Source organism: Muntiacus reevesi, chromosome 3, assembly GCF_963930625.1.
Source record: "Muntiacus reevesi chromosome 3, mMunRee1.1, whole genome shotgun sequence".
NCBI lineage: Eukaryota > Metazoa > Chordata > Mammalia > Artiodactyla > Cervidae > Muntiacus > Muntiacus reevesi.
The window spans coordinates 201,535,159-201,561,778 of record NC_089251.1 but is presented as its reverse complement, the minus strand read 5'-3'; the positions used below and the strand labels follow the sequence as shown (position 1 = coordinate 201,561,778).

General features: G+C 39.2%; 1 protein-coding gene and 1 pseudogene across 2 annotated transcripts in view; both read left to right on the top strand.

The window, feature by feature from the left end:
* The window catches only part of PTPN4 (protein tyrosine phosphatase non-receptor type 4), a 189,493-nt gene extending 175,415 nt beyond the window's left edge, over nucleotides 1-14,078 (top strand). For both annotated transcript variants that reach the window (XM_065931385.1, XM_065931386.1), the window contains exon 27: nucleotides 4,749-14,078. In XM_065931385.1, coding sequence (XP_065787457.1) covers nucleotides 4,749-4,835 — 87 coding nt within the window. In that variant the 3' untranslated portion in view covers nucleotides 4,836-14,078. The remainder of the gene's footprint in view (nucleotides 1-4,748) is intronic.
* Nucleotides 14,079-24,341: 10,263 nt separating this feature from the next.
* On the top strand, nucleotides 24,342-25,360 carry LOC136163387 (ADP/ATP translocase 2 pseudogene; annotated as a pseudogene).
* Nucleotides 25,361-26,620: the final 1,260 nt, after the last annotated feature.

Below are 26,620 nucleotides of genomic sequence, written 5' to 3'. Positions count from 1 at the left end.
CTTTGTTCAAGAACTATCCAAGACTTTTGCCTGTTCTGCAATTTGGGTTTTGGTTTTATCATTCAATTGTTGAGTTCTTTCTATTTTCTAAATAAAGTCTCTTATAGATCTGTGATTTGCAAGTGTTTTATACTGTTCTTTCACTTTCTTGATTAATTTGAAGCACAAATTTCTTAAATTTTGGTTAAGTCTAGTTTTGTTTATCTTCTTTTTAATCACATATACTTTTGGTGTCATAGCTAAGAAATCACAGCCTAATTTAAAGTCACAAAGATTTTTATTCTTCCCTTTTCTTCCAAGAGTTTTATAGTTTAGGTCTCACATTTAGGTATCTGATATATTTTGAGTTAACATTTACATACGGTTTGAGATAGCGTTCTAACTTGGTTCTTTTCTGTGTGGACCTCCAGTTGTCTCAGCCCCATTTGTTGAAAAAACTATTCTTTCCTCACGAATTGTTTCTGGGTCCCTTGTGAAAAATCAGTTGACTATAAATACAAGTGTTTATTTCTGGAGTTTCGGTTGTAGTCCATTGATGTTTGTCTGTTCTTATGTTAATACCACACTGTCTTGAATACTAAAAATTTATAATAAACTTTGAAGTCAGGAAATCTGTGTGTTGCAGCTTTGTTTTTTTCAAGACTGTTTTGGCTGTTCTAGATCCCTTACGTTTTCATATGAGCATTAGAATCAGTTTGTCCTCTCTTCAAAAAAAGCAAGATAGGGATTGCATTAAATGTATAGATTATTTTGTGGAGTGTTGCCATTTAGTAATAATCCATGTTCAAAAGCATGAACACAAGTTATCTTTCCATTTATTTACATTTTCATTGATTTTCTTCAGCAGTGTTTTGTAGTTTTCAATGTGCAAATCTTGTACTACTTTTTGTTAAATATATATTCTTAAGTTTTTTAATATTTTTGGTCATACTTTAAGTGGACTTGGCTTCTTAATTTCGTTTTAGGACTATGCATTGCTTAAATATAGAAATAAACTGGTTTTGTATATAGACCATGTAGCCTGCAGCCTTGCTGAAATCATTTATTAACTCAATTTTTTGCATGTGTGAAAGTAGATTCCTTAGGATTCTCTCTATATAAAATTGTGACATTTGCAAATATAGTTTAGCTCTTCCTTTCCAGTATAGGTATGGTTTTCTTTTCATCTCACTTCATATATTCTCTTCATCTTGCCCAAGTGCCCGGCAAGAACCTCCAGTATAGTGTTAAGTAGAAGTGATGAAACGAGACATCCTTGTCTTGTTCCTGGCCCTAGAAGACAGCTTCCTGTTTTCTACCACTAAGTATTGTGTTAACCATAGACTTTTCATTAATGCTTTTTTATCAAATTGAGAAGGTTCCCTCTCACTAGTTTACTGAGTGGTCTCATGACAGCAGGGTGTTCAGTTTTGTCAAATGCTTTTTCTGTATCTGTCGAGATGATCATGTGGTTTGTGACTTACTCTGTTAATACAGTGTATTAGATTGATTAATTTTTGAATGTTAAACTTACCTTGCATTCCTGAGATAAATCTTACTTAGACATGGTATATAATTCTCTTTATGTGTTGCTTGACTTGATTTGCTAATATTTTCTTGAGGTTTTTTTATATCCATATCTATACATAATAGATTTTTTTAAGATTTATTTTTAATTGTTGTAAAATACAAAACACAAAATTTACCATCTTGATCATTTTTAAATGTACAATTCAGTAGTGCTAAGTATATTCACACTGTTGTATAACCAGTCACTAAAACTTCTTTCTCTTGAAAACTAAAACTCTGTACCCATTGAATTACGACTCTCCATTTTCCTCAATTCCAGTCCCTCGGCAGCCACCGTTCTATTTTCTGTTTCTGTGAATATGACTGCTCTGGATACATCATATACATGGAATCACACATACATGATTTTGCAATTGACTTATTTCACTGAGCATAATACTCTCAAGGCTCATCCATGTTGTGTGGCAGAATTTCTTTTCTTTTTAAATCTGAAAAATACTTCATAGTATGTGTATACCACATTTTGCTTATCCTTTTATCTGTTATTGGACATTTGGTTTATTTCCACCTTTTGTTGTTCAGTTGCTAAGTCATGTCCAACTCTTGTAACCACATGGACTGTAGCTCGGCAGGCTCCCCTGTCCTTCACTCTCTCCCAGAATTTGCTCAAACTCATGTCTATTGAGTTAGTGATGCTACTTTTAGGTTCTGTTGACTAATGTTGCTGTGAGCATGAATGTATAAATATCTCTTTTAGACACTGCTTTCAATCTTTTAAGATATATACCCAGAAGTCAAATTGCTGGATCATATCATACATAATAAGTTTTTGATTTTGTTCTTACAGTTTGTGTAAAGTCAGGATTCAAATATCGTCCACATATTTTGATTGGTCTGTGTCTCCTAAATCTCTTTTAATCTGTGTCTTCTTCCTACCTCTCTCTGTCTCTTTTTTTTTGACTGCACTGTGTCTGTTGTTTTGTTGTGCAGGCTTTCTCTAGTTGTGGCGAGCTGGGGCTACTCTCTGGTGCAGCGAATGAGCTTCTCATTGCAGTGACTTCTCTTGTTGCGGAGTGCAGGCTCAGTAGTTGTGGTGCACTGACTCAGTTGCTCCATATGTGAAATCTTCCCGGACCAGGGATCAAACACACGTTCCCTGCACTGGCAGGTAGATTCTTATCCACTGCGCCACCAGAGAAGTCCCATCTCTCTTCTTTTATCTTGCAGTTTATTTGATGAGCAAACCAGGATGTTTGTGCTACGTATTCTCCCATAGTCTAGGCTTTGCTGGTTGCGTTCTAGACTGAACAAGGTGGTGTTCTTTGTCTTAGCTGTAAATGGACCTGTAGCCTCTAGCACCTTCAGTGGTGTTACGTTCTTCCTTCGAGAGGCACATGATGTCTCTGCCTTCCTTTTGTGATGATAGCAGTGTTGGGTGATCATTGTCTGCATCATTGATTCATTTGGCTTGCAAAATGATGATACTCTATTATTCCTTTTTTATTTATTAATTGTAATGCTTCTTTAAAAGAGAAACTTCTCATCTGCTGTTTGGTTAACTGGTGATACAGTCTGCATAGGAAAGGCAAGATAAATACTTGATGCTTTCCCTTCACTTACAAGTTTTTAATGTAATGAATTGGTTCATTGGCCTCTCCCAGTGGCGACCACTTACTTTTGTTTTGGTGTTGTTTTGAATTCATGTATTTAAACATATGTGATACGTTTCAGCCCATTGCAATTATTTTTTTAAAATATGCATAATTTATTCCACTTTTGGTTCCTGGGAGACTGTTCATTCTAGCTCCTGAGCCTTTATATCAAGAGCTAGTGACTTTGATAGCTTACTTGCTATCAGTATAGATGTCCAGCTTGTGCATTTCTTGTCCCAGACTTAGCATTAGTAATTTCTCCATAAAGTTCTGGTCCTTTTTATTGGGGAATTATTTTAGGGACCACCTTCTGAGCACTAGGGATTTTTATTGCTGTTGAGTAAGCGTTACTGTGTGTTTCTGGAAATCTTCAGTTGCCAGAAGAGGGAAAAAAAACTTATCATGAGTTGATACTGGTGCTTCCGCTACAGATTCAGACCACAGTGTTTTCACTTACCATTTTCTACTTAACATCTTTGTCCCTTTTAACAAGAGTGCAGGTTCTCCATGGTACTGGAAAAGGAAGATGTAGCATGTCACAAGTACTCATTTGTTTTATTCCACAATACTCAACAAAGTCTCAGAATAACAAAGCTAACACCACAAACAGTATGATTACCAAAAAGAATTTTCAGTTCTTTTCCACAGTTATTTTGCTTTGGAATATATATTCTACAGAAAAAGTGTATAGTCAAATTACTGTTTCAAATTCCTCTGAAATAGCTCCTTTCTGTTTGTTATGCCATCAACTAGATACATACGTGGATATGTTTTGTATTTTCAGTTTATAGAGGCTTTTAAAATTCATGTTCTAATTATGGAGTGTCTTTACATGATTCCAAAGTGAAATTTATAAAAGAAGGAAGTATATTCAATAAAGTCTAATGTCTATCTCTCTCCTTTACCCTGTTGACTCCTTTCCTAAAAGGAAGCCATTTTTTAAAAAAATGATTTATCCTTCCTTCGCTGTTTTCTTAATACACATTGAGTTAGATACATATTTATATCCCTGTCCCGTTTGTCTTATAAAGATAATATATGCACTTATCTCTGTCTTGCCTTTTTTTACTTAGCAAAATATCCTAGAATCATTCTATAACATTCTGTAGACTTTTTTCCTTTTCTCTCCATTTCATAGTACCCACTTTGAGAATGTACCAGATTACTGACCCAGCCCTTTACTGATGACAATTTGAATTGTTTCTGCTTTTTTGTTTTTATAAATCTGCAGTGAATAGCCTCATTTATGAATAAATGTTTTCAATTTCTTTTTCTAGTTTATCTTTTGGATAGAGTCCTGAAAGTGGGATTACTGAGTCAATAGGTAAATTAATGTAATTTTGTTAGATATTGCCAATGTCCACCCATAGGGCTTGTAGTATTGTACATTCCTATTAGCAATGTATGAGTGAGTTTTGCCAACAAAATATGTTGTCAAACTTTTTTTGCCAGTCTTAGTGAAAAATTACGTATCCATGCAGTTTTACTTTGTATTTCTTGTATAAGCAAGCCAGGTGAGATGTTTGTCTTTTTTGTTTATTTTCTAGTCTTTCTGATCAAGTCTATTTTTTATATTTTATTTTTCAGAGTCAATACAGATTTGTATGTGAAGCTATCTTGAAAGTTTATGAAGAAGGATTTGTTAAACCTTTAACAACATCATCAAATAAATAAGAAAGCAAAGGTCTGGGAAATGTATTGGAAATTGCTTTCCATTATAGTCACTGTGCCATAACACTGCTCACAGGAAATGGCATCTAAACAGACAAAAAAAGAAGAAGAACTAACAAAAACTGAAAACTTCAGCACTGTTGCACTTTATGTTTTAAAGAAAAAGTCACTCTCTCAAAATCTATAATTCATGTGTTTGAAGACTATTTCATTCTTTGCTCCAAACAAATAGTGAATAACTGAGTATGTTCAGGGTAATTTTTGACATCTTGTGGTGGTGCCATGCCGTCCCCTTCTGGTAGAATTGCCACAAACAAGGCTCAGAATTCTCAGCATCTCTGTTGTATACCTGTATCTTGAAAGCAAAAAGCATTCAACATCAGGAGTCAGCTCTGGTGTCTCCCAGTGATTTGTGTTCTTACTATACTGATGACCAGATGTTACTTTTTAAATGTTAGCAATATCATTCTCAATATTAGCCAATACACTGCCTATGGATGCAGCACATCTTCCCCTACACTCCCCCCATAGAGACCTGCTGTTTGGAAGAAGAAAGTGGAATTTGCTTTTCCCAGGAAATGCTGCACATTGTCCATTTACCAGCATCTTATAGAAAGTATAAATATGAATCTACAAATTTTCTTGAATTTAGCAATGTAACTTACATTTATCTTAAGGTTGGCTTATTCCAAATCATGTGATCTCACATACTTGATGTAAAGGAATGCATGCATTGTGTCTTAACCCCGTAAGTGCCTTGCGACATCTTTGTATGTCTAATGGAAAGGCACTCCTTTGGCCCTACTAGGAGGTATGTATGTATATTGTACATTTACAGTTTTATGCATTTTGAATCAGTTCACCATTTTTAAAATGGCTTCTCGTATTGAGAGTTATGCAGTCAAAGGAGGGTAATGAAATTCTGTTTCTTACTCAATTCCTGTATTTTGCCACAAGAAGCCAAGATAATTTGTGACCTACTGAGTGAGTGCTCTGCTGCTATGGAATTATTCAAAACCTGCACATTCCTTTCCTGAGGGACAGGGGTTACAGTTTAGCAGCTGAAGTTAAAAGATGCTTTATTCTTCAAATTTCATATTTATTTTACCCCTACCTTTAGAAATGGCGCCTAATATACACTTTGAAGTTAAACATATGAATAAGCTAAAGTTAAAGCAGCTAATTGTGACTTGTTTCTATCACTAACTAAATTATCCCTTTTTAGCATTCATTTCAGTTCTTGTCAAGCTTTGTTCACACTGATCTGTTGATTGGGATACTACAAACAAGGAATAAAAACGTTACTGAGTTATTTCTAAACGTAATCCCTCAACAGCTAAGATGAGGACTTTCTTGTCATTTTGTGTACAATTAAATTACTCCAATTTATATATACTTACTAAGTTATAAGCATGTTAATATGGAGAGTTTTGATTGTCCAGCCTGATGGAGGACCTGATAAAATAGTGTGTACATTATCCTCTTCAGGTTTTTTTGTTGCTGTTGTTTTTTTAATTTTTAAGTCCTCAGAGAGATAGAACTATAAAATTATCCAGTTTTAATATAAGTTCAAATTTTCTCAGCTATTGAAATGTTACATTACAAAATTACTTTATATGGATTATGGTTAAAATAGATTCATTTACTAGTGGTTTCTGAATATTTCTGTGTAGTCTTGATAAAATTTACAGTTGAATGGTAGATATTTTGGAACGTCATTTAGTATGAGCGGGAAAATGTACATTTTTAAATCTTTGGTATAATCTAAATGATGTTATTTCAAATATTACAAATCCATAATAGTAAATCTTGGGAAGTTAAGTCCTAAACATTAATAGTCAAAATACCAAATACACTATTGTATTAAAATATTTTACTTTTTTTTTTAAAGAAAAAAGTAAGCATAACCTTTATGTCAAAGTGAAATTCTTGTATCTATTTCTGAATTTCACAGTCAAGACAGTATAAGATAGTAAATAGCTACACAGTCTTATTTGAACATTCCATTCTCTGCCAACAGATAGGTATGATTTAGACTGCTGTATGACATCATGGTAAGGTGAAATGTGAAAAAGTAAAATGTTGGGAGTCTACATAATTAGTAACTGTTTTGGAAGTAGTTTTTTACCTGAATTAAAAAGAAAACCTATCCTAACTCTATGGACAGAATATGACAACCATAGACAAAGAGGTAAAGTTATATAGATGTAAGCAGATCATGGTGTCATGGTTTTTTGACTTAGGGTTACATTTACACTTCAGAAAGTAACTAATCATTTGTTGGCAATGAGCACTGCTGCCTTTGTAAATCATTAATGCCAGTTTTTAAATGATAATATATTAAAAATTTTAAATTACCTTTAAATTTCTCATATATGAATTTTTTTCTGGGAGGTACACCCTGTCAGTATTTTTATGTACAGAAAAGATCCTTTTACAAAGACATATTTATTAGGATCTTAAATTATCCCTACAGCTTTTTAAAGTAAACATTGCTAGTTATGATTTCCTGTTCACCTAACAAGTAAGAGTTTATGCCTGATATTTTTTGGCCATGCTTTGGGATCTTTGTTCCCCAACCAGGGATCTAACCTATGTGCATGGCAGTGAAAGCGCCAAGTCCTAACCACTGGACTTCCAGGGGACTCCCTGCCTGGGAATGTTTTTCATCTGTTCATCAATCTAAGTAGAGTTCTAGGAATAATCCCAGTTTTCATACACTTAGTAGTTCTAGGTTCCATTCATATCAATGTAATAGTGTGTGACAAAAATGCCAAATTCCTTGTATCTAAACTACTGCCCGCTCCAGCAGCCAACCCCACCTCCCCCAAACAACCCATACATTCAAGAAATCAGTGTTGCTATTCTCACAACTGGAAATAGGTGTTGGTGAATCAAAGGACTTCTGTAAATGCTAAGAATGTGTAAAAACCTTGCCTCTGATTCAGAATGGTTTTGCCATGTTCTTTCCCATCTGGCTTGTGTCAGCACTGTGTACACAGGTTGAGGAATATCCTGGAATAGACTGCATTCACAGGAAGAACACTTAGTATTTATTAAATCAATGCATAATTCAAAATAAAGGCAGAGTAAATAGCATAAGAATTCACTTCCTTTGTACAGCCTGCTGGCACAAGGAGGAGGGTGGAAAGGGTTGACCATGTTGATTAAAGAGAAAATTTATATATAAAAACTGACTTTGAGTGTGTAAAAATATGTTAAGCCATTAAGACAGTTGCTTGAAGGTTTCAAGTACTAATACATACACAAAACGATCTTTTATGAGATTATGCATTTGTGTGTTTCACCAAGGCTGATACTAACAGGGGTAAGGATTATATTAACTATGGGAGTTGTTTATAATCTGTTGGCAGGTGATTAGCCAGGTCTAATCAGCTCTTTGAACAAAAGTCTCCCGTCTCCACTAGAAGTACCACAACCTGAGAGCTGAAAGAAACTTGCAAGATTTTATCAAGGCTCACCTTCTATTACTATAGGTAACGTGTGAATATCATAAATTCTTGTGAAGTTTAGTCTATTTCAGCTCAAGAATTATACTCAGGCAGTATTTTTACTTAGTTTAGAAAACAAATAGGCTTTAAAAAGCAATCTAATTAGGGCCCCACTCTGTCTGATTGTCATGCTTCCCTGATGAAACAATAGCTTTTGTCATGTGTTTGGGCTGATGTACATGCAGTGTGAAAACATTCTAAAATGCAAATTAGAAGACTGATTTTTAAAAGCACTTGAAACACAAAACGAAGATTTCGAATGTATGTCCACTTATAATTAAACAATTTATGTTCATAATGTGAACATGTAGAATTAAAGCATTTATATTTGTTTTATAATCTTAAATCAGGAAGGGAGAAGGAAATAAGGATTTTTAACAATGTTCTGTGTAATATTTGTGTTTTGAATATTTAAAGATATTCTGATGGTAAGGTTGCCAAAGTAGTTTTGAATTCATAAAAGTTATTTATACCACAATAATGTGGGATATGTTTACACCTCTTTTATTTTATAGTAATTACTTTGTAGTTCTGATCAATTTGCATTTAAGTCATTTACATTAAGTTAAATATTTGTTGGAGCAAATACCTTTTAATAATACAGGAGGAAGATTAATTGTGCCACAGCTTCTGTATGTGAATGGCCACATCATCAAAGTAACTGCTCTATATTAATATAGCCCATTGCTTCTCATGTTTGCTTCAGATAGCCAACTACAGTTTCTGCAACCATCTTTTTCCCCTGGTGTTTCCTCTAAGTAAAATACCTATGTTTTTAAAACCCATTGGATTAATTTTATCAAGTATCAGAATTACTGATCTGTTGGCAAAGTTTTATTGGTGTCTCAGTGTGATCACAACACAGCTTGTAGCAACTGTTTTATAAAGTTTTTAGAGAATTGTATAGCTCCAAAGGAATTTGTATAATAGCAAAATTTATTTGAGGGCTAACTGCTAATAGGCAACTTCAGCAATTTTACAGAGAGCTCATGAAGTTAATCTCAAAATTGTACTTTTGGGGATTAACTTACTTTACAATATCTGCAACTATTTTCAACACAATGTTTTACTATACACAGACTTCATTTTTCTCAGTAGCAATTCCTACAATAAGCCTTACAATGTTATCAAAAACAAGGCCTATTTCAGTGAGAAATGAGACATTTTATTTTTATAATCTGGGTGAAATTGTTGTGGGTAGACACCAAATAGTTATTTCTGTTCCCATATCTAAATTTGCTGCTACTTATTTGTATGTTTTTCTACAGTTTATTGTTGATTTCTGAAGTTTTGTGGTCCTTGTTATCTTTATTGCCGTAATCCAAGCTGACTGGGCAGCCGGGGGTACTGGGGCACAGTCCATCAGTGCTGACTAGGCAGGGTCCAGTGAATGAATAAGTAAACCAGTTTTTGTTTTGCTTTGTTTTTTTAATTAACAAAGTGAAAGGTATTAGTGATATTGCAAGTTTAAGACTACAGTTTTAGGAGGAGGCTCTAACATGTTCCTAAAACCAGTACAAGAATGAAAATGTTTGAAAGCCTTGTTTTGCTCATAGAAAGTTTCAGTTAAACACTGTAGAATTTTCCTACCTATTGTTGTGTAAATGATACAGAAAATATTTTTCTATGGATAAAAGATTGAAACTGTTAACTTCTTTTGCTTTGTTCTTTAAAAAGGAAAAAAATGATATTTGTATGTCTTTCATGCTGTAAAGAAATGAATGTATCTTTCAAGTGTTACTAGAATTAAGACTTGATCGTAAGGATACGCTTTGTTTTAAAAAAGTTAGCGAGGAATTGAAAAGGAAAGGAAGAGTGTTTCCCATTTCATTATACAAAATGCAATTCTGGAAGAAAATGTCTCTTTATAAACAATGATCATTATTGAAACATATTTCAATATTTCAAATACCTTCTTTTTCGCTTTGCTTTGTCTTAGCTCTAGAATAGAAATTTTCCAAAAAATGTGTGCATACTGTTTTTAAGTATAAAATAATTAAATTGTAGACTTCTGGAGTGTGGGGGAGTATGTGTGTATGAGAGTAAGCATTCTGCTGCGTGTGTTTACTGTGAAGGAAAGTTCTCAGCCTTCCTCACTGTCTCAGCCACAGATGAGGACAGCAGTCTGAGTATGTGACTTCAGTGAAGCCAGAAAACTGTGGCTGACAGTCACCACAGTAAATCGGTGCAAAGGCCCTGACAGATAGTTTGTTTTTTATTCTCAGCATTTTGGACAGGTAAAACCATTGAGCCCAACTCTGACCTATAGCAGTGGTGTCTTATATGGCTGAGAGTTTATTAATTTAGCTGAACAGAAGACAAAAAAAGCCCTACATTTTAAACCAACAGGCATGATTAATTTGTTCAGCAGTTTCTTTGAAAGGTAGTATTTATTATTCATCATGCACTGAGCTTGACTCAGTGGGGCCTTCATTATTTGGGCTCCTACTTCCATTTCTCCAACGTGAAAAAAAGTTTTTTAACTTCCATTTATAGTAGAGTCTTTATGATGTAATATTTTCCTTCATTAACTTTTCTTACAGTTGTTAAAAGGTTAATATCAGGCCCCCTCAACCCTGAGAGTTTCCAAAATTTAGCAGATAATCTGATAATCTTAACTAAAATGTCACATCGGTGCATGAAATTATCACCATAAAATCATTAAGGAGACTCAGTCCTACAGTCTTAGGCCAAAATAGGTTCTGACTTGTGGTTTCCCTAAATTCACTGTAGGCACACTTGAACCCATTTTACCTGTTACTAAAAGAAGCTTCTTCATTTCTATTCCTGAATTGTGTTCCAGTTTTTACCAACCCTTCAGCTAGTTGACAAGACTACTCATGCTTTCTTGTATCCAGTAGAGTCGGATCATATTTCAGTGCTGAAATTGATTTCTTGAATTTCAAATAGCACTTTATTTCAAGCTTACTACTGATTTAATTTATACATTTAAAGATAAAATTTATCCTAGAGTCTTGTAAATATGGAAAAATAGAACATTAGCACGTAAAGCTCATTGGATTAGGCCCACGTTTAAGTGCTTTACAATGATCTCTTGATCATTTGATATTTAAAGGGTAACTTGTGTGATTTTGGCTTTGCCATTCTTCTGTGATTTATTTGGTACAATAAAGGCTATCCAGTTGACTGTCTTGCTGGACTCTTGAGTTCTCTCAGCTAGCTTCAGCCACGTTTGGTTCACTAAAATCATTCTGCTTTGCATTTTTGTACATTACATGATGAACACTTGGAATCCATTTGTTTTGTTTTGAGTTCTGCTTAGGCGTTAAGTCAGTGCTTCACCACCAGTAAGTTGAAAGGGGCAAAGTTCTGACACTTTGTATACATGTTGAAAGGCAAGATTTAAGAGACTAAAAGTTTACATTAAGCTGTTTTCGTTTTCTGTCATTAGAGTATTAGTGCTGAGGCAAATAAAAACTGTCCAGCCCAGTGTTCCAACAGCATCAGGATGTTACAGTTACATCCCATATTGTAATCTTTTCAAATAAGAAAAGCTAGTCTTTATTTTCTACAGTGTAGGCTTAACTTTAGGATAGATAGTTTACGATAGACTCACCAGTGATATTTTTAAGTAGTAGTTTTAAAAATAATATTTCTATGTAGAGACTGTTTCAATTTGGGATTTTTTTTCTTGTAACAGGTGCTATATGTAAATATGAAGGGCAAAAAGTCACCTAGTTAAAAGTCTAGTTCATTTTCTAATTAGATTATGATTTTACATTGTTTGCTGCCATTTCAGGTTTGGTTGTACTGAACTAGTAGCTAAATGGGATTAACCCCTTCACTTTTTAAATTCTTTTCCCCCATTTCACAAAAATACCTCTTTCCATATGGTTTCCCGTAATTAGGAGATAAGGAATCGTAGAGTTCAGTTAAAATCTGTAAACTTGAATTTGGTCAACACTGGGTTATTTGAAATCATCACTATGCATTCTATGCATTTGTCACTGCAGCTTACTGTGTGCTTGAAAGACCTTGTGGATTTGTCTTAATTTCCGTGAAAAATTAGAATTCCTGCAATGAATTTCATGTACTAACGGCAAACAGGATAAAAATGTTGCTTTGCATTGAAACTGTTTAACCCTGAAAGCAATTTATGTGAAATGCAGTCATTATACGTATTTTCCTGGCCATAATTCATTTTGACTGAGAAATAGTTGTTCAGGTTCAACGTGAAAAAACTCTAGCTGTGACTTTAAATTGTTCAATTGCAAAATAAAGATGTGCTTTAGTAATTTAAGTATAAGAGTTTTAAAGATTATTTTATGGGAGTTTTCATTATTGGGCTTTTCAGACAATGGTTATTTTCATTATTGGGTGGTCATAGACTAGGAGAATGCTAAGTGCAAAATTTATTTCTAGAATTACTGATGTAGTGGTTGTGTTTGCGGGTGAGTGCCGGGAGCCGTTGTGGGAGATCCCACCCATGACGAGGTCATGAGGAAAAGACCTGACACGCAAGGCCGTTCAGGATACAAGGGACCCTCCAGGTTGGCCTCGGCCTTTACCCCACCCTGTATCCTCCCCCCTTTTCTGCTGCTGTTCTTGTTTGCCCTGCTGCAGATTCTTGTCTTGCCTGCCGAGAGCTCTCCTGCTCCTCTTTCGCTGAATGAGAACCAACTTAAAACCCTAATTAATAAATCTTCTAGATGCTGGTACTCTATGAAGGGGCCAAGGATGAAGGGAATGCTTCAATTCAAACCCTTTTGCTGGCACTCTAGCTTGTTTGGCATATGTGTGCTCCTATTGCAAAAAATGCTCATGATTGTTCTAAACATCCTAAGCACAGTACACTAACAAAAGAAACCATTAAGCATAGGTTCCTCCGAGGGGTGAGAAAAGGCTCCACAAATAAAATAGCCACAAATGTGCCTAATAAAAAACACTTTAGATAGAGGTTAGCTGGTGACTTCTTGCAGGTAGTTAACTTTTAGACTAAGAGCCTGTTTTGTGCCATATCTGCTGTTTTTGCAATCCTTTGCGTTTCTGTTCTGTAAAATGCAATCCTATCTAGTTCCCATGGAGATGATGCCTAATAGAAAGAAAATAGATTAACCACAAGAAAGACAGAGAAAGGCTACTGAAGTTGCTTAAAGTTACACCAGGTGCAAGCCATAAAATGTGAACAGGCCTGAAGGCCAAAAGATATTATACATAGAGATTAACCATAAAAAAGGCCCTAATAGGCACAGAGCCCTCCAGGGGGTGAGGAAGCCCTATTACAGAACACAAAACTATTATTCTAAAAGTGGGTATAGTTAAGGATTTAGAAAAATAAGAGTTTAGCCCTAGTATAAAAACAATGAGATAATTGTTAATTTTAACGAAGAGTGCTAAACAGAGGCTGCCTCACCAGAACCGCAGAGTCTTTGTGTGGTAAAACTTTTTAGATAAATTTAGCTGAAAACTCCTGCAAAAAGACTGACCTCTGAGTTAACAAGATTGTATTTCTACTATGTTGCAACCTGCTGTACCATGAGACTGCCACTTTTCTGTTTTCTGCTAAACTCAAGGCCAGAAGATGTACAAAAAAATCTATGGAAAAGACTCTCATAAACAAAAGTATCCAGAGAACACCTGGTTTCCTGAAAGACAAGCTGATGTAATGTTAAACTAAGTCTGTGTGCTTATCTCCCCCTTAGAAATGTACTAACAGGTTATAAAAGGGTATTAATTTTATACCTAGAAATAAAGTAAAAGTGTTAGTCGCTCAGTCGTGTCTGACTCTTTGTGACCCCCATGGACTGTAGCCCACCAGGCTCCTCTGTCCATGGTATTCTCCAGGCAAGAATACTGGAGTGGCATAGTCATTCCTTTCACCAGGGAATCTTCCTGATCCAGGGATTGAATCCAGGTTTACCGCCTTGCAGGCAGATTCCTTACTATCTGAGCCACCGGGGCAAAAGTAAAGCCATGCCTCTGTTCTTACATGCATGATACTTAACCTTCAAATACTATAATGAAGACCCATGAGGAGTTATGAAAGCCTCTGTCCCATACCTTTGCTGGGGAGTCTTCCCAACCCAGGGATCTAACCCAAGTCTCCTGCATTGCAGGTTGATTCTTTACCACTGAACCACTGGGGAACCCTGCCCCTAAGAATAGTCCCCCTCAAATCAATGGCAACCTCTGTTAATTTCTTGTCTTCTAGCAGAAAATACTGCACAAGTATTTATGTGTACATGTACATTTTGTTAAGGCCAAAGGAATTGTACAATATATTCTGCAGCTTGCTTTTTCATCTTTCAAACATTTCCATATCAACACACTCAGATCTACTTCATTCTTTTTAATCACTGCCTTGACCTCCATCATACAGATGGATATGCTATAATTTCTTGATTTGTTTCTGGTTTATAGTGTATGAACAGTGCTGCAGTGAATATCTTCAGGCAAGTGTTTTCATTAAAGATTTGCAAGTCTATGCATAAGGTAAGTTTCTAGCAGTAGGCTTGTTAACCCATTGGGCACCTGCATTTTTAAATGTTAATAATTGCTCTCAGAGAAGATTTTAGTAGCTTGTGCTTCTACCAAACTTAGGAGAATGTCCGTTTCCCCACATTCTAGTTAAGACTGATATCAAACAATTTATTTGCTCATCTCATACATGAATTATTATCTTATTTTGAGCTACAGTTCACTCATAAAGAGGTTGAATAGATTTTTGTATCTTTATTGATCTCTCTTATTTCTTGTTCTCCAAATTCTATATTGATATCCTTTGCTTACTTTTATATCAGGTTGTTTAATGTTTATTTATATGAGATGTTGGAAATTAAAGAAACTAGTCATTTGACAGTTATTTAGGCTGCAAACCCTTTTTTTTTATGGTGTTCTTTGACTATTCTTATTTGGGTCTGGGGGAGGACATGGTATTTTTAATACTTTTATAATTAATCTGCTCCTTTATGACTTCTGAATTGGCGTATACTTGCAAAAACCTTGCTCTAATTCCTACGAATATTCTATCTGTGATGGAAGCTTAACGAGCATCCAAATAACCCACTCAGTGTACCAGCGCTCTGCTTTCTGCTCGTGTTCTCCCCTTGCCACCACCGGCTGCACTCAACTATGCCAGAGCTTTGCTAATTCCACCAGTTCTCTTGTAAGCTTACTGAAATCAGTTCTGTTTATTTGCTAAACTATACATGCAAATATATTTATCTATATTCTATCATTTAGAATTACCTGTTACCTAAGCCAGTGAAATGTGCATGTGAAAAGGGGTAGTGTTTTTCCAAAAGCTTCCTAAAGGAGTCACTGAAACTTTATGAAAGCCTGAAAATTACTAAAAATTGGTATGAGCAAGACAGTTATAACAGACTCGGGAAGCAACAGTTAGAACTAGACATGGAACAACAGACTGGTTCCAAATAGGAAAAGGAGAACATCAAGGCTGTATATTGTCACCTTGCTTATTTAACTTATATGCAGAGTACATCATGAGAAATGCTGGGCTGGAGGAAGCACAAGCTGGAATCAAAATTGCTGGGAGAAATATCAATAACCTCAGATATGCAGATGACACCACCCTTGTGGCAGAAAGTGAAGAGGAACTAAAGAGCCTCTTGATGAAAGTGAAAGAGGAGAGTGAAAAAGTTGGCTTAAAGCTCAACATTCAGAAAACTAAGATCATGGCATCCGGTCCCATCACTTCATGGCAAATAGATGGGGAAACAGTGGGAACAGTGGCTTACTTTATTTTTTGGGCTCCAAGATCGCTGTAGATGGTGATTGCAGCCATGAAATTAAAAGATGCTTACTCCTTGGAAGTAAAGTTATGACCAACCTAGACAGCATATTAAAAAGCAGAGACATTACTTTATCAAAAAGATCCATCTAGTCAAAGCTATGGTTTTTCCAGTAGTCATGTATGGATGTGAGAGTTGGACTATAAAGAAAGCTGAGCGCCGAAGAATTGATGCTTTTGAACTGTGATGTTGGAGAAGACTCTTGAGAGTCCCTCAGATTGCAGGGAGATCCAACCGGTCTCTCCTAAAGGAGATCAGTCCTGGGTGTTCATTGGAAGAACTGATGTTGAAGCTACAACTCCAATACTTTGGCCACCTGATGCGAAGAACTAACTCATTTGAAAAGACCCTAATGCGTGGGAAGGGGGATCGGGATGGGGAATACGTGTAACTCTATGGCTGATTCATATCAGTGTATGACAAAACCCACTGAAAAATAAAAAAAATATAGAAAAGAAAAGACCCTAATGCTGGGAAAGATTGAGAGCAGGAGGAGAAGAGGACGACAGAGGATGAGATGGCTGGATGGCATCACCGACTCAATGAACATGGATTTGGGTAGACTCCTGCTGTTGGTGATGGACAGGGAGGCCTGGCATGCTGCGGATCATGGGGTCGCAAAGAGTCGGACACGACTGAGCAACTGAACTGGAACTAGAACAGAAAAAAAATAGATGATATACTTGGGGTCTGTTTTTTGCAACGAAGACTAAGGGATTATAACTAGGTTCAAACATTAACATGTTCTCAGAGCTGGGCCTGAACACAGCACTGTGCACATAAGTAGACTTCAAGATTTGCAAAAATGTGTCAGAACTTTTCAAAGCCTGCTCTGGACACCTTAAGGAAATGGCAACCCACTCCAGTATTCTTGCCTGGGAAATCCCATGGACAGAGGAGCCTGGCAGGCTAGAGTCCCTGGGGTCGCAAAGAGTCAGACACGACTGAGTGAACTGAACTGAACATTTATTTAACTGGATATCTTATTCCCAGCTTTTCATTTTGAGCTGTGAGTTAGGTCAAATAAAGTAACAGTTCTCTGAGGACAGGGTTTGAAGGAACTCTGACTCTGTTCTGCTCCCTCCAGTGGCCCTTTAGCTGCTGGTTTTAAGGCTACAAAGGAACTGGGGAGAGAAGATGAGACTCGGGCCAGTCAAAATGCCATAAAACTCACTGCTATTTCCAAAATTCAGCTTTTTTTCTTGAATAAACACCTCTGGATTGTTGCAAACCTTTGGTTAATATCCAGAGTTTTTAAAAAGTTAATTCTGACCATGTTTTATTGTTTGGTGGTTGCTGTTCTGAATAAGAGGATTCTTACACTGCTAGTTTCATGGACTCTATTTAACCCATTACTTTCAGACTCTGTATTTTTCAACACATTCACCCAACTATGTTTGGGTTGACTCTCGTCTGTTGCCAGGAACGAAATCCATCCTCTGAGAATAAAGATTTGCTATCACTGAGAAAACCTAGAAGCCTATAAAGTGGTTACTGCCTCAACAGCCAGCTTCATTTCTCACCACCCTCCCACTACTTTCTCTGGCATTAACAGTGCTAAGAATGAGGTTCAGTGCCCCTAAAAGGCACATCTCCTACCTTTGTATTTGATCCTCAAAGCTATATTTGAGGATCTCCGTTTTACAGGTGAGGAAATTAAAACACAGTTTATCCTTTGGAAGTTAAGTAGCTAGTGAATGGAGGTGTCTGATTCTACAGCCAAAGTTAATATTCTCTGAGAATTTAAAAAAAAAAAAAGTACCAATCTATATGTTTGAAGTTGTTTGAACAATGACTGTCATAACTTTAACCTGACCTCACATTCTAGATCAATGTTTGGAAAATAAGCATTTAAAATGGATGATTCTCTTTTTTCCTCCAAAATTAAACTTTTTTTTTTTTTTTTTTTTACAAATTGGAGTTTAGTTGCTTTACAATGTTCTGTTAGTTTCTCTGCGTGCGTGCTCAGTCAGTGTCTGACTCTCTGCCACCCTGTGGACTGTAGCCCTCCAGGCTCCTCTGTCCATGGGATTCTCCAGGCAAGAATCCTGGAGTGGGCTGCCCCACCTTCCTCCAGGGGATCTCCTGACCCAGGGATTGTGCTCGTGTCTCCTGTGTTGCAGGCAGTTTCTTTACTGCTGAGCTACCAGGGATGCTCCTCTACTAGTGTCTGCTGAACTACAAAGTGAATCAGCCATGTGTGCGTACACATCCCCCTCTGTCACCACCACACTGCATGCATTTCCCTGGGGTCCACAGTAGGTTCTCATTGGCTATCCATTTTAAACATAGCATCAACAGTGCATATATGTCAGTCCCAGTCCTAATCTCCCAGTTCATCCCACCCCTTCTTTCCTTCCTTGTTCTCTACATCTGTGTCTCTGTTTCTGCTTTGCACATAGGTTCATCTGTACTATCTCTAGACTCTACATTTATGTGTTAATATATGATCATTTGTTTTCCTCAATTCTCCCTTCAAAGGAATTTTGAGGTTTGGTTTATGTAAAATTAAATGAAATCCTCTCATGTATTGAAATAGGTATAGCATCACTGATTTTAAGATCCGAAAGAGACCTCAGGAAGCATCTGTCCTAATTACCTCATTTTATAGATAACTGACACCAGGAAAGACAGGTGCTTGTCCCTGTGAATTCAGGGCAGCATGGTCAGTGCTGCTCGTCTCCTAGAACACCTCTGTGGGTCCTGCCACACAGTCAAGGTATGCAGCGGTCATCCAAGGGCTTCCTCGTTCAAATGTGTAGCCTGTGAGTGGCCAGTGTCACCAGCTGCCAGCTTGTGGGTAATGCAGACGCTCAGGTCCCACCCCAGACACAAGCCTTGTGACAGCATCTCCAGGTGACTCATGCGCAGTAACTTCTAGAAGCTCTGTGCTTTGGCTCCACCCCTTTTCTCTCAGTCTCATCCTGGTTTCACCACTAGGCAAATCTGATGGGAAAATGTTTTCACTTCCGCCTCTCTGTTACTCAGTATTATGAACTTGCCTGAGGCCATCCAGGGTTTTCTGAATTTTTTTCCCTAGCAGAATAAACAAGGCGTGTCTACCACCAGATCAGTAGTGCTATGTTCCAGATAATTCTGAACAAAATGATGCATGAAATACAGATTCATGGAATATGAATGCTCAGGTTTATTGCCCTGAATCTCCAAAAGTATGGAAAAGCCTGACTTAGTGCTTTGGAGGAAGAAGTGATTTGACTTCAGTTTATTTTGCATGTCCCATCTCTGCACACCTCTACCCCAACTCTCCCCATCCTTTTAAGGTGTCCTTCATTTAGCCTGTGTGGCTAATACTTTAGTATGAATTAGTTTAAGGTCTTACTACTGCCAGGAATACTTGCAAAGAGAGGAAGGGTGAACTTGCAGACATGAGATTCTGGCTCAGGAAAGACTTAGCTGAATAAGGAAAGCATGCAAGTGCATGGACCCAGGTCCAGGCTACAGACCCCTCTACCCTCCTGACCCAGCCTCTGCCATCGGCAGTGCATAAGTACCTTTGTTCCTTGGACAGTAACATTTACATTATATGTAGTGTTGTGTGCCTCTGAAAACATTTTCGGATAAGTTATTTTATGCCAGCCTCATAACTGCCCTGTTAGGAAGGTGGTATCATCCTCATTTTACAGACTTAAAGTTATTTTCGATCTTTTAGTTTCTGAATTGAAGTCTAGACTCTGCTGTATGCTAATGAAACTCTTAGTGGTATTTCCTGATGAGTTTTTTTGTGTTCTATTTTTTTTTACTTATATGCATTTTTGACTAGTTAGTGCTCCTCTCATCCAGTGTCTGGAAAATAAACTCTTCCTGATTTCCACTGTCCAGTCAATCCTAAAGAAATCAACCCTGAATATTCATTGGAAGGACTGATGTTGAAGCTGAAGCTCCAATAATTTGGCCACCTGACGTGAAGAGCCGACTCACTGGAAAAGACCTTGATGCTTGGAAAAATTGAAGGCAGGAGGAGAAGGGGGCGACAGGTTGAGATGGTTGGATGGTATCACGGACTCAATGGACATGAGTTTGAGCAAGCTCCGGGAGATAGTGAAGGACAGGGAGGCCTGGTGTGCTGCAGTCCATGGGGTCCCAAAGAGTTGGACATGACTGAGCGACTGAACAATGAACAACAAAAGGGTCTTGTCTTTCTTTCCTCCTTTCTCTCTTTCTCGTTCCTTCCTTCCTTTTTTTCCTGGCTTAAAATAGCAACAGATGTTTATTATTGCTCATAGTTTCTGTGGGACAGGAGGTAGGTGGTTCTGACTCAGTCACAGATACATATTGGTCGGGCCCTGTCACAGGAATGCTTGAGGGGCTGGAGCATCCTGTGCCAGATGGCCCACCTACGTGATTGGCGAGTGGGTGCTGGCTGTTGGAGGGGGGCCTCAGTTCCTCTCCATCCATGGCTGCCTAGGGCTTCTTGAGTATCTTCGCGACATGGTGGCTGCTGGCCTCCAGAGTGAACAATTCAAGAGGTCAAGGCAGACAGGACAGTGCCGGTTATTGGAAGTCACACACTGATTTCTGCATTGTTCTACTAATCACCAAGGGTCTTTTCACAATGGAGGCTTTTGGAAGGCAGGGCCCCTTCAGCCTCCAGTAAGACTGACTCTCATTCTGGAATTCTGTCTGCTCAGGATGCCTCAGCATGAATGGCCCCACCAGTGTGAACCAGTTCAGCCAAGTTGACTGAGAAAGTAAGGAGCTTGGAAATCAGGACAGTAGGAGAGGGTTTTGTAGACTTGGGACCAGTGTCATTATTTAAAGGGCTGTGATATGAAAGAGCAACTCTCTCCTTGTGGGCAAAGGCAGATTTACCATGAAGATCATCATGTTTAAGCTTTAGGGCTCCTGACTTGTGTGGGCCCCTTCCAAGACCCTAATTCTCATTTTAAATCTTTAAGTTTGTCTCATTTCACTTAAGCCTCCCCGCCCCCTGCCCGCAACAACTGTATGGTTTTCAGAACTAACAAAACCTGGATGCACCCCTTTCTGTTACTCCAGAGAGAAAACCAGGACCTAAAACACTGGTGGAAATCTAGGGTAAGGATGTTCATTCACTAAAGGAAAAATCTTTCCATGGCCAGGACCATTCCACCAAAAGTGGGTTATTCAAGTCGGCACTTTCAACACCATGCCCACAGTCATTCTTCCTCATAACACCCTGTCTTTCCTGCTAATAGATCTTGGACTTTTTAAAGAAGCTGATAGTGAGCCCTTAATCTCAGAGATAGCAGGTTCTCCCCTAAACCCCAAGTGTGAATTTTAATTGGTCTAAACCAGTGATGGTATCGTTTTCTCCTGCTATTTCAGTTAAGCCCATTCAATGAGACAGGGTGTGTTGGGACGTCCTTCCCTGAATTAAAGACACAGCTTCACTAGGAATTCCCTGGTGGTCCAGTGGTTAAGACTCAACACTTTTACTGCTATGGACCTGAGAGTTCAGGAAACTAAGATCCTGCAAATCATATGGTGCAACGCTCACCACCACCCCTCCCCCCCGCCCCCCCCCCCCCCCCCCTCGCAGGCCTCAACAAAAAGACAAGGCTACAGGAAAAGGAGATATTCTCCCCATTCCCTTTCATTTCTGAAACTCAGGAAGAAGAGCTGGAAACACTGCCTCCCTCCTGCGGCCTGTAGGCTAGAAGCATAAAAACCAGAATCAACATACAAATAGCAGAACAGAAAAAGTAAGAGTTTAGGATTCTATAGGACTGTTGACCTGAACCAATACTAGGCAGCCAACTGCCTTTAGATTATTTAGGTAAAACAAAAAAAACTCCTTATTTTTTTAAGCTACAGTCAATTGTGTTCTCTATTACTTGCAGCCAAGTGTATTTTTACTTAATTCAGCTGTGTTTAAGGAGACTGCATTCTCTGTCTCAGGTAGGAGGCAGTTAGCGGGCTAATTCACCACAAAACAGAAATGTTGCAGCAGGTATCTATGATTGAAGAGAGGATTTGGTGAGGGGATGAATTAAATCTTTCATGATCAGAGCACAGCCTCCTATGACTTAGGTCCTTAGATTTCATCCACCAAGATTTCATATGTCTTTCAACCTGTAACAATCTTTCTCAGCCTATTTCTCTCACTCCAACACTACCCTTGACATGCATGCTGCATGCTAAACTGCTTCAGTCATGTCTGATTGTTTGCAGCCCCATGGACTGCAGCCCACAGGCTCCTCTGTCCGTGGGACTCTCCAGGCAGGAATACTGGGGTGGGGTGCCATGCCCTCCTCCAGGGGATCTTCCCAACCCGGGGATCCAACCCAGGTCTCTTATGTCTCCTGCATTGGCAGGCAGGTTCTTTACCACCAGCGCCACCTGGGAAGCCCACCACCTTTGACAGGAGACAGCAAAAAGGATAAAGCGGAAGGAGAGAAGAGGACCCTTTCTCTAAGCTAGCTTGCTAGGCAACAGTTTAGGACAATGAAGCGTTTTATAAACATTGACAGAAATGTTTCCATTGTTGATCAGTAAACAGAAAAAGCACAATACAGCTTTCACATGTATAAACACTGATAATGCTTGGATAGAGACAGCCCTGATAGAGTGAGTGGATGGCACTCAAGACCAAACAGTTCTCAAACTGTGTAATCTAATTCCTGGGTCTCAGGAAGGCTTTCCATGGGGTACATGGCCCAGATAGTTTTTTTTTTAAAAACTTTTTACTATGGAAAAAAATGTAAACCTGTACATAAAATGACAGAATATTTTAATGATTCTATCACCCAGCTTCACGCCCTGGCCCTTTCTGGTTTCATCTATACATGAACCACTTCCCTCCCTCCCCCCATGATGCATCACTGTCATCATTTTTTTTTTTTTAAGTATAGCTGATTTACAATGTTGTGTTGATTTCTGCTGTAGAGGGTAGTGACTCAGTTATACATATATGTACGTTCTTCTTTCATATTCTTTCCCATTATGGTTTATCACAGGATTTAAATATAGTTCCCTGTGCTATGTAGTAGGACCTTGTTGTTTATCCATTCTGTATATTATAGTTTGTCCCTGCTAATACCACACTTCCAATCCATCCCTCTCCTACCCTCTCCTCCTAGGCAGTCACAAGTTTGTTCTCTGTGTCTGTGAGTTTCTGTTTTGTAGATAAGTTCATTTGTATCATATTTTAGATTTCAAATATAAGTGACATCATATGGTATTTGTCTTTTTGACTCGCTTCACTTCACTTAGTATGATAATCTCTAGGTCCATCCATGGCATTATTTCATTCTTTTTAATGGCTGCATCATTGCTTTTTTATTGAGCTAAAATTCAAAGATGTCTTATTGATGAAGCTATTTTTTAAAAACAGAAGAAGAAAGCTTCTCTACAAATACTGTAAATGGAAACAGTGACAGACTTTATTTTCTTGGGCTCCATAATCACTGTGGACAGTGACTGCAGCCATGAAATTTAAAGACGCCTGCTCCTTGAAGAAAAGCTATGACAAACCTAGGCAGCATATTAAAAAGCAGAGACATCACATTGCCAACAAAGGTTCATATAGTCAAAGCTACGGTTTTTCCTTGGAGAAGGAAATGGCAACCCACTCCAGTGTTCTTGCCCGGAGAACCCCAGGGACGGGGGAGCCTGGTGGGCTGCCGTCTATGGGGTCGCACAGAGTCGGACACGACTGAAGCGACTTAGTGGCAGCAGCATGGTTTTTCCTGTAGTCACATACAGATGTGAGAGTTGGACCATCAAGAAGGCTGAGCACGGAAGAATTGATGCTTTCAAATTGTGGTGTTGGAGAAGACTCTTGAGAGTCCCTTAGACAGCAAAAGATCAAACTGGAGATCAAACCAGTTAATCCTAAAGAAAATCAACCTTGAATACTCATTGGAAGGACTGATGCTGAAGCTCCAATACTTTGGCTATTGGATGCGAAGAGCCGACTCATTGGAAAAGACTCTGGTGCTGGGAAAGACCAAGGGCAAGAGGAGAAGGGGTCAACAGAGGATGAGATGGTTGGATGGCATCTCCACTGGATGGACATGAGTTCTAGCAAACTCTGGGAGATAGTGAAGGAAAGGGAAGCCTGGTGCGCTGCAGTTCATGGGGTTGCAAAGGGTTGGATACGACAGAGCAATTGAATAACAACAACAACAACTTTAATACTATTAGGGGAAAAAAGCCCAGAGCCCTGGAGTCCAAGCCGGTTCCTCGCCGATCTTTCAGTTGTTTGCTTACTCTTTCCTTCCAAGATGACAGATGCCACCGTGTCCTCTGCCAAGGACTTCCTGGCAGGTGGAGTGGCCACGGCCATCTCCAAGACCGCGGTTGCACCCATCGAGCGGGTGAAGCTGCTGCTGCAGGTGCAGCATGCCAGCAAGCAAATCACTGCAGATAAGCAGTACAAGGGCATCATAGACTGCATGGTTCGTAGGCTCTCAACTTTGCCTTCAAAGATAAATACAAGCAGATCTTCCTGGGTGGTGTGGACAAGAGGACCCAGTTTTGGCGCTACTTTGCAGGGAATCTGACATCAGGTGGTGCTGCTGGGGCCACGTCCCTGTGTTTCGTGTACCCTCTCGACTTTGCCCGTACCCGTCCAGCAGCCGACGTGGGCAAAGCTGGAGCTGAAAGGGAATTCAGAGGCCTCGGTGACTGCCTGGTTAAGAGCTACAAATCTGACGGGATTAGAGGCCTGTACCAAGGCTTTAACGTGTCTGTGCAGGATATTATCATCTACCGAGCTGCCTACTTCGGTATCTATGACACTGCCAAGGGAATACTTCCAGGTCCCAAGAACATACATATCTTCATCAGCTGGATGATTGCACAGTCGGTCACGGCAGTTGCTGGGTTGACTTCCTATATCCGTTTGACACTGTGCGTCGCTGCATGATGATGCAGTCAGGGCTCAAAGGAACTGATATCATGTACACAGGCACGCTTGACTGCTGGAGGAAGATTGCTCGTGACGAAGGAGCCAAAGCCTTTTTCAAAGACTCGTGGTCCAGTGTTCTCAGAGGCATGGGCGGGGCTTTTGTGCTTGTCCTGTATGATGAAATCAAGAAGTTCACCTAAGTTATTTCCTAGTTTTTCTCCTGTGACTAGGCATGTTGTATTATATAACACATCTTCAGCATTCCTGACAGACTATTAGCTGTCTATTTATCAATGGCAACTATTTACTGGTTGAAAACAGGAAGCAATAATATTCACCTGACCAGTTTTCTCTTAAAGCCATTTCCATGACGACGATGGGACCCAATCAGTCACTCCTGGCAAATAAATTTGAAGAAATAAAAAATACCTGGAATAAAAAAAAATACTATTAGGGGAAAAAAAAATAGAGGTGGAATCTTGTTCCTATCCCTGAGCTTGCCTTCTGACATGTTTCACCCAATAACAGAGAACAGAAGTGACTGTGTGTGATTCTGGGCGTTGCCCTAATAGGCCTTGGAGCTTCAGTTTTCACTCTGAGGGGCTTCAGTCATTTCAAGTACCCTGCTGGAGATGCCCAAGACAACCCAGCTGCTCCTAAGAGCCACCCCAGCTGAGATACCATGCAGATGAGTGAAGCCCTTTGGGCAACTCCAGTTCCTGTTGAGTTGCCCCAGCTCACAGTGCAGAGGGCAGAAGCCAGCTGTCCTTACCAAGCCCAGCTGTTCAGACTTGGGGTGGTGCAGGGTCAAACTGGCAGTGCCAAACCCTAGGAAGGGCCCTTCTTCCAGCCAGCAGGTCCTCCACTGAACCCTCGGCGCTCTGCCCAAGGTCTGGGGGCCCCTTCAGCTCAGTTCTGTCCTGACTTGCCTCTGTCCCAGGGCTCTTCCCTCTGTCCCTACCCCTAGCCACCCTGCTTACCGCGCAGGCCATGCTGGGGCGCGCCTTCATCTCCTTCAGGCCCTCACTCCAAGACTTTCCTCTTTGCCTACCAGTCTGTGTAAGATCACCAGCCCTCCCTCTGTCCCGGCTTCCAGTTTTCTCTGTCATTTAGCAATGCCTAATTCTAGTACCTGGGGTTTCCGCGGTGGCGCAGTGCTAAAGAATCCGCCTGCCCATGCAGGAGACACAGGAGACGCAGATTCAATCTCTGGATCTGGAAGACCCCAGGGAGTAGGAAATGGCAACCCATTCCATTATTCTTGCCTGGAAAATCCCATGGACTGAGAAACCTGGTGGGATACAGTCTATGGGGTCGCAGAGTCCGACGCGACCGAAGCGATTTAGCACGCACGCACGCAACCCTAGTGCCCAAGGAGAACCAGGAATAGTGCTGAACTTTACTAACCGGTGACATGCACTTTCTCTCTTTCCTGCCAGCTCTGAACGCCTACGAGGGCAAAAAGTTTGCCCCGTTTATCCGTGGTATCGCCACTGTCCAGAATACACCCTGGCCCATCGCAGGCACTTCCCTGAATTCTCCGTACACAGAAAGGATGCAGCGTTCCCTGTTAAGCAGAAATTTCCTATTTCCCGCCGCTGCCTTACTGTTCTTGTCTCCAGAAAACAGCCGGGCAAGTAAATATTTGTTGAG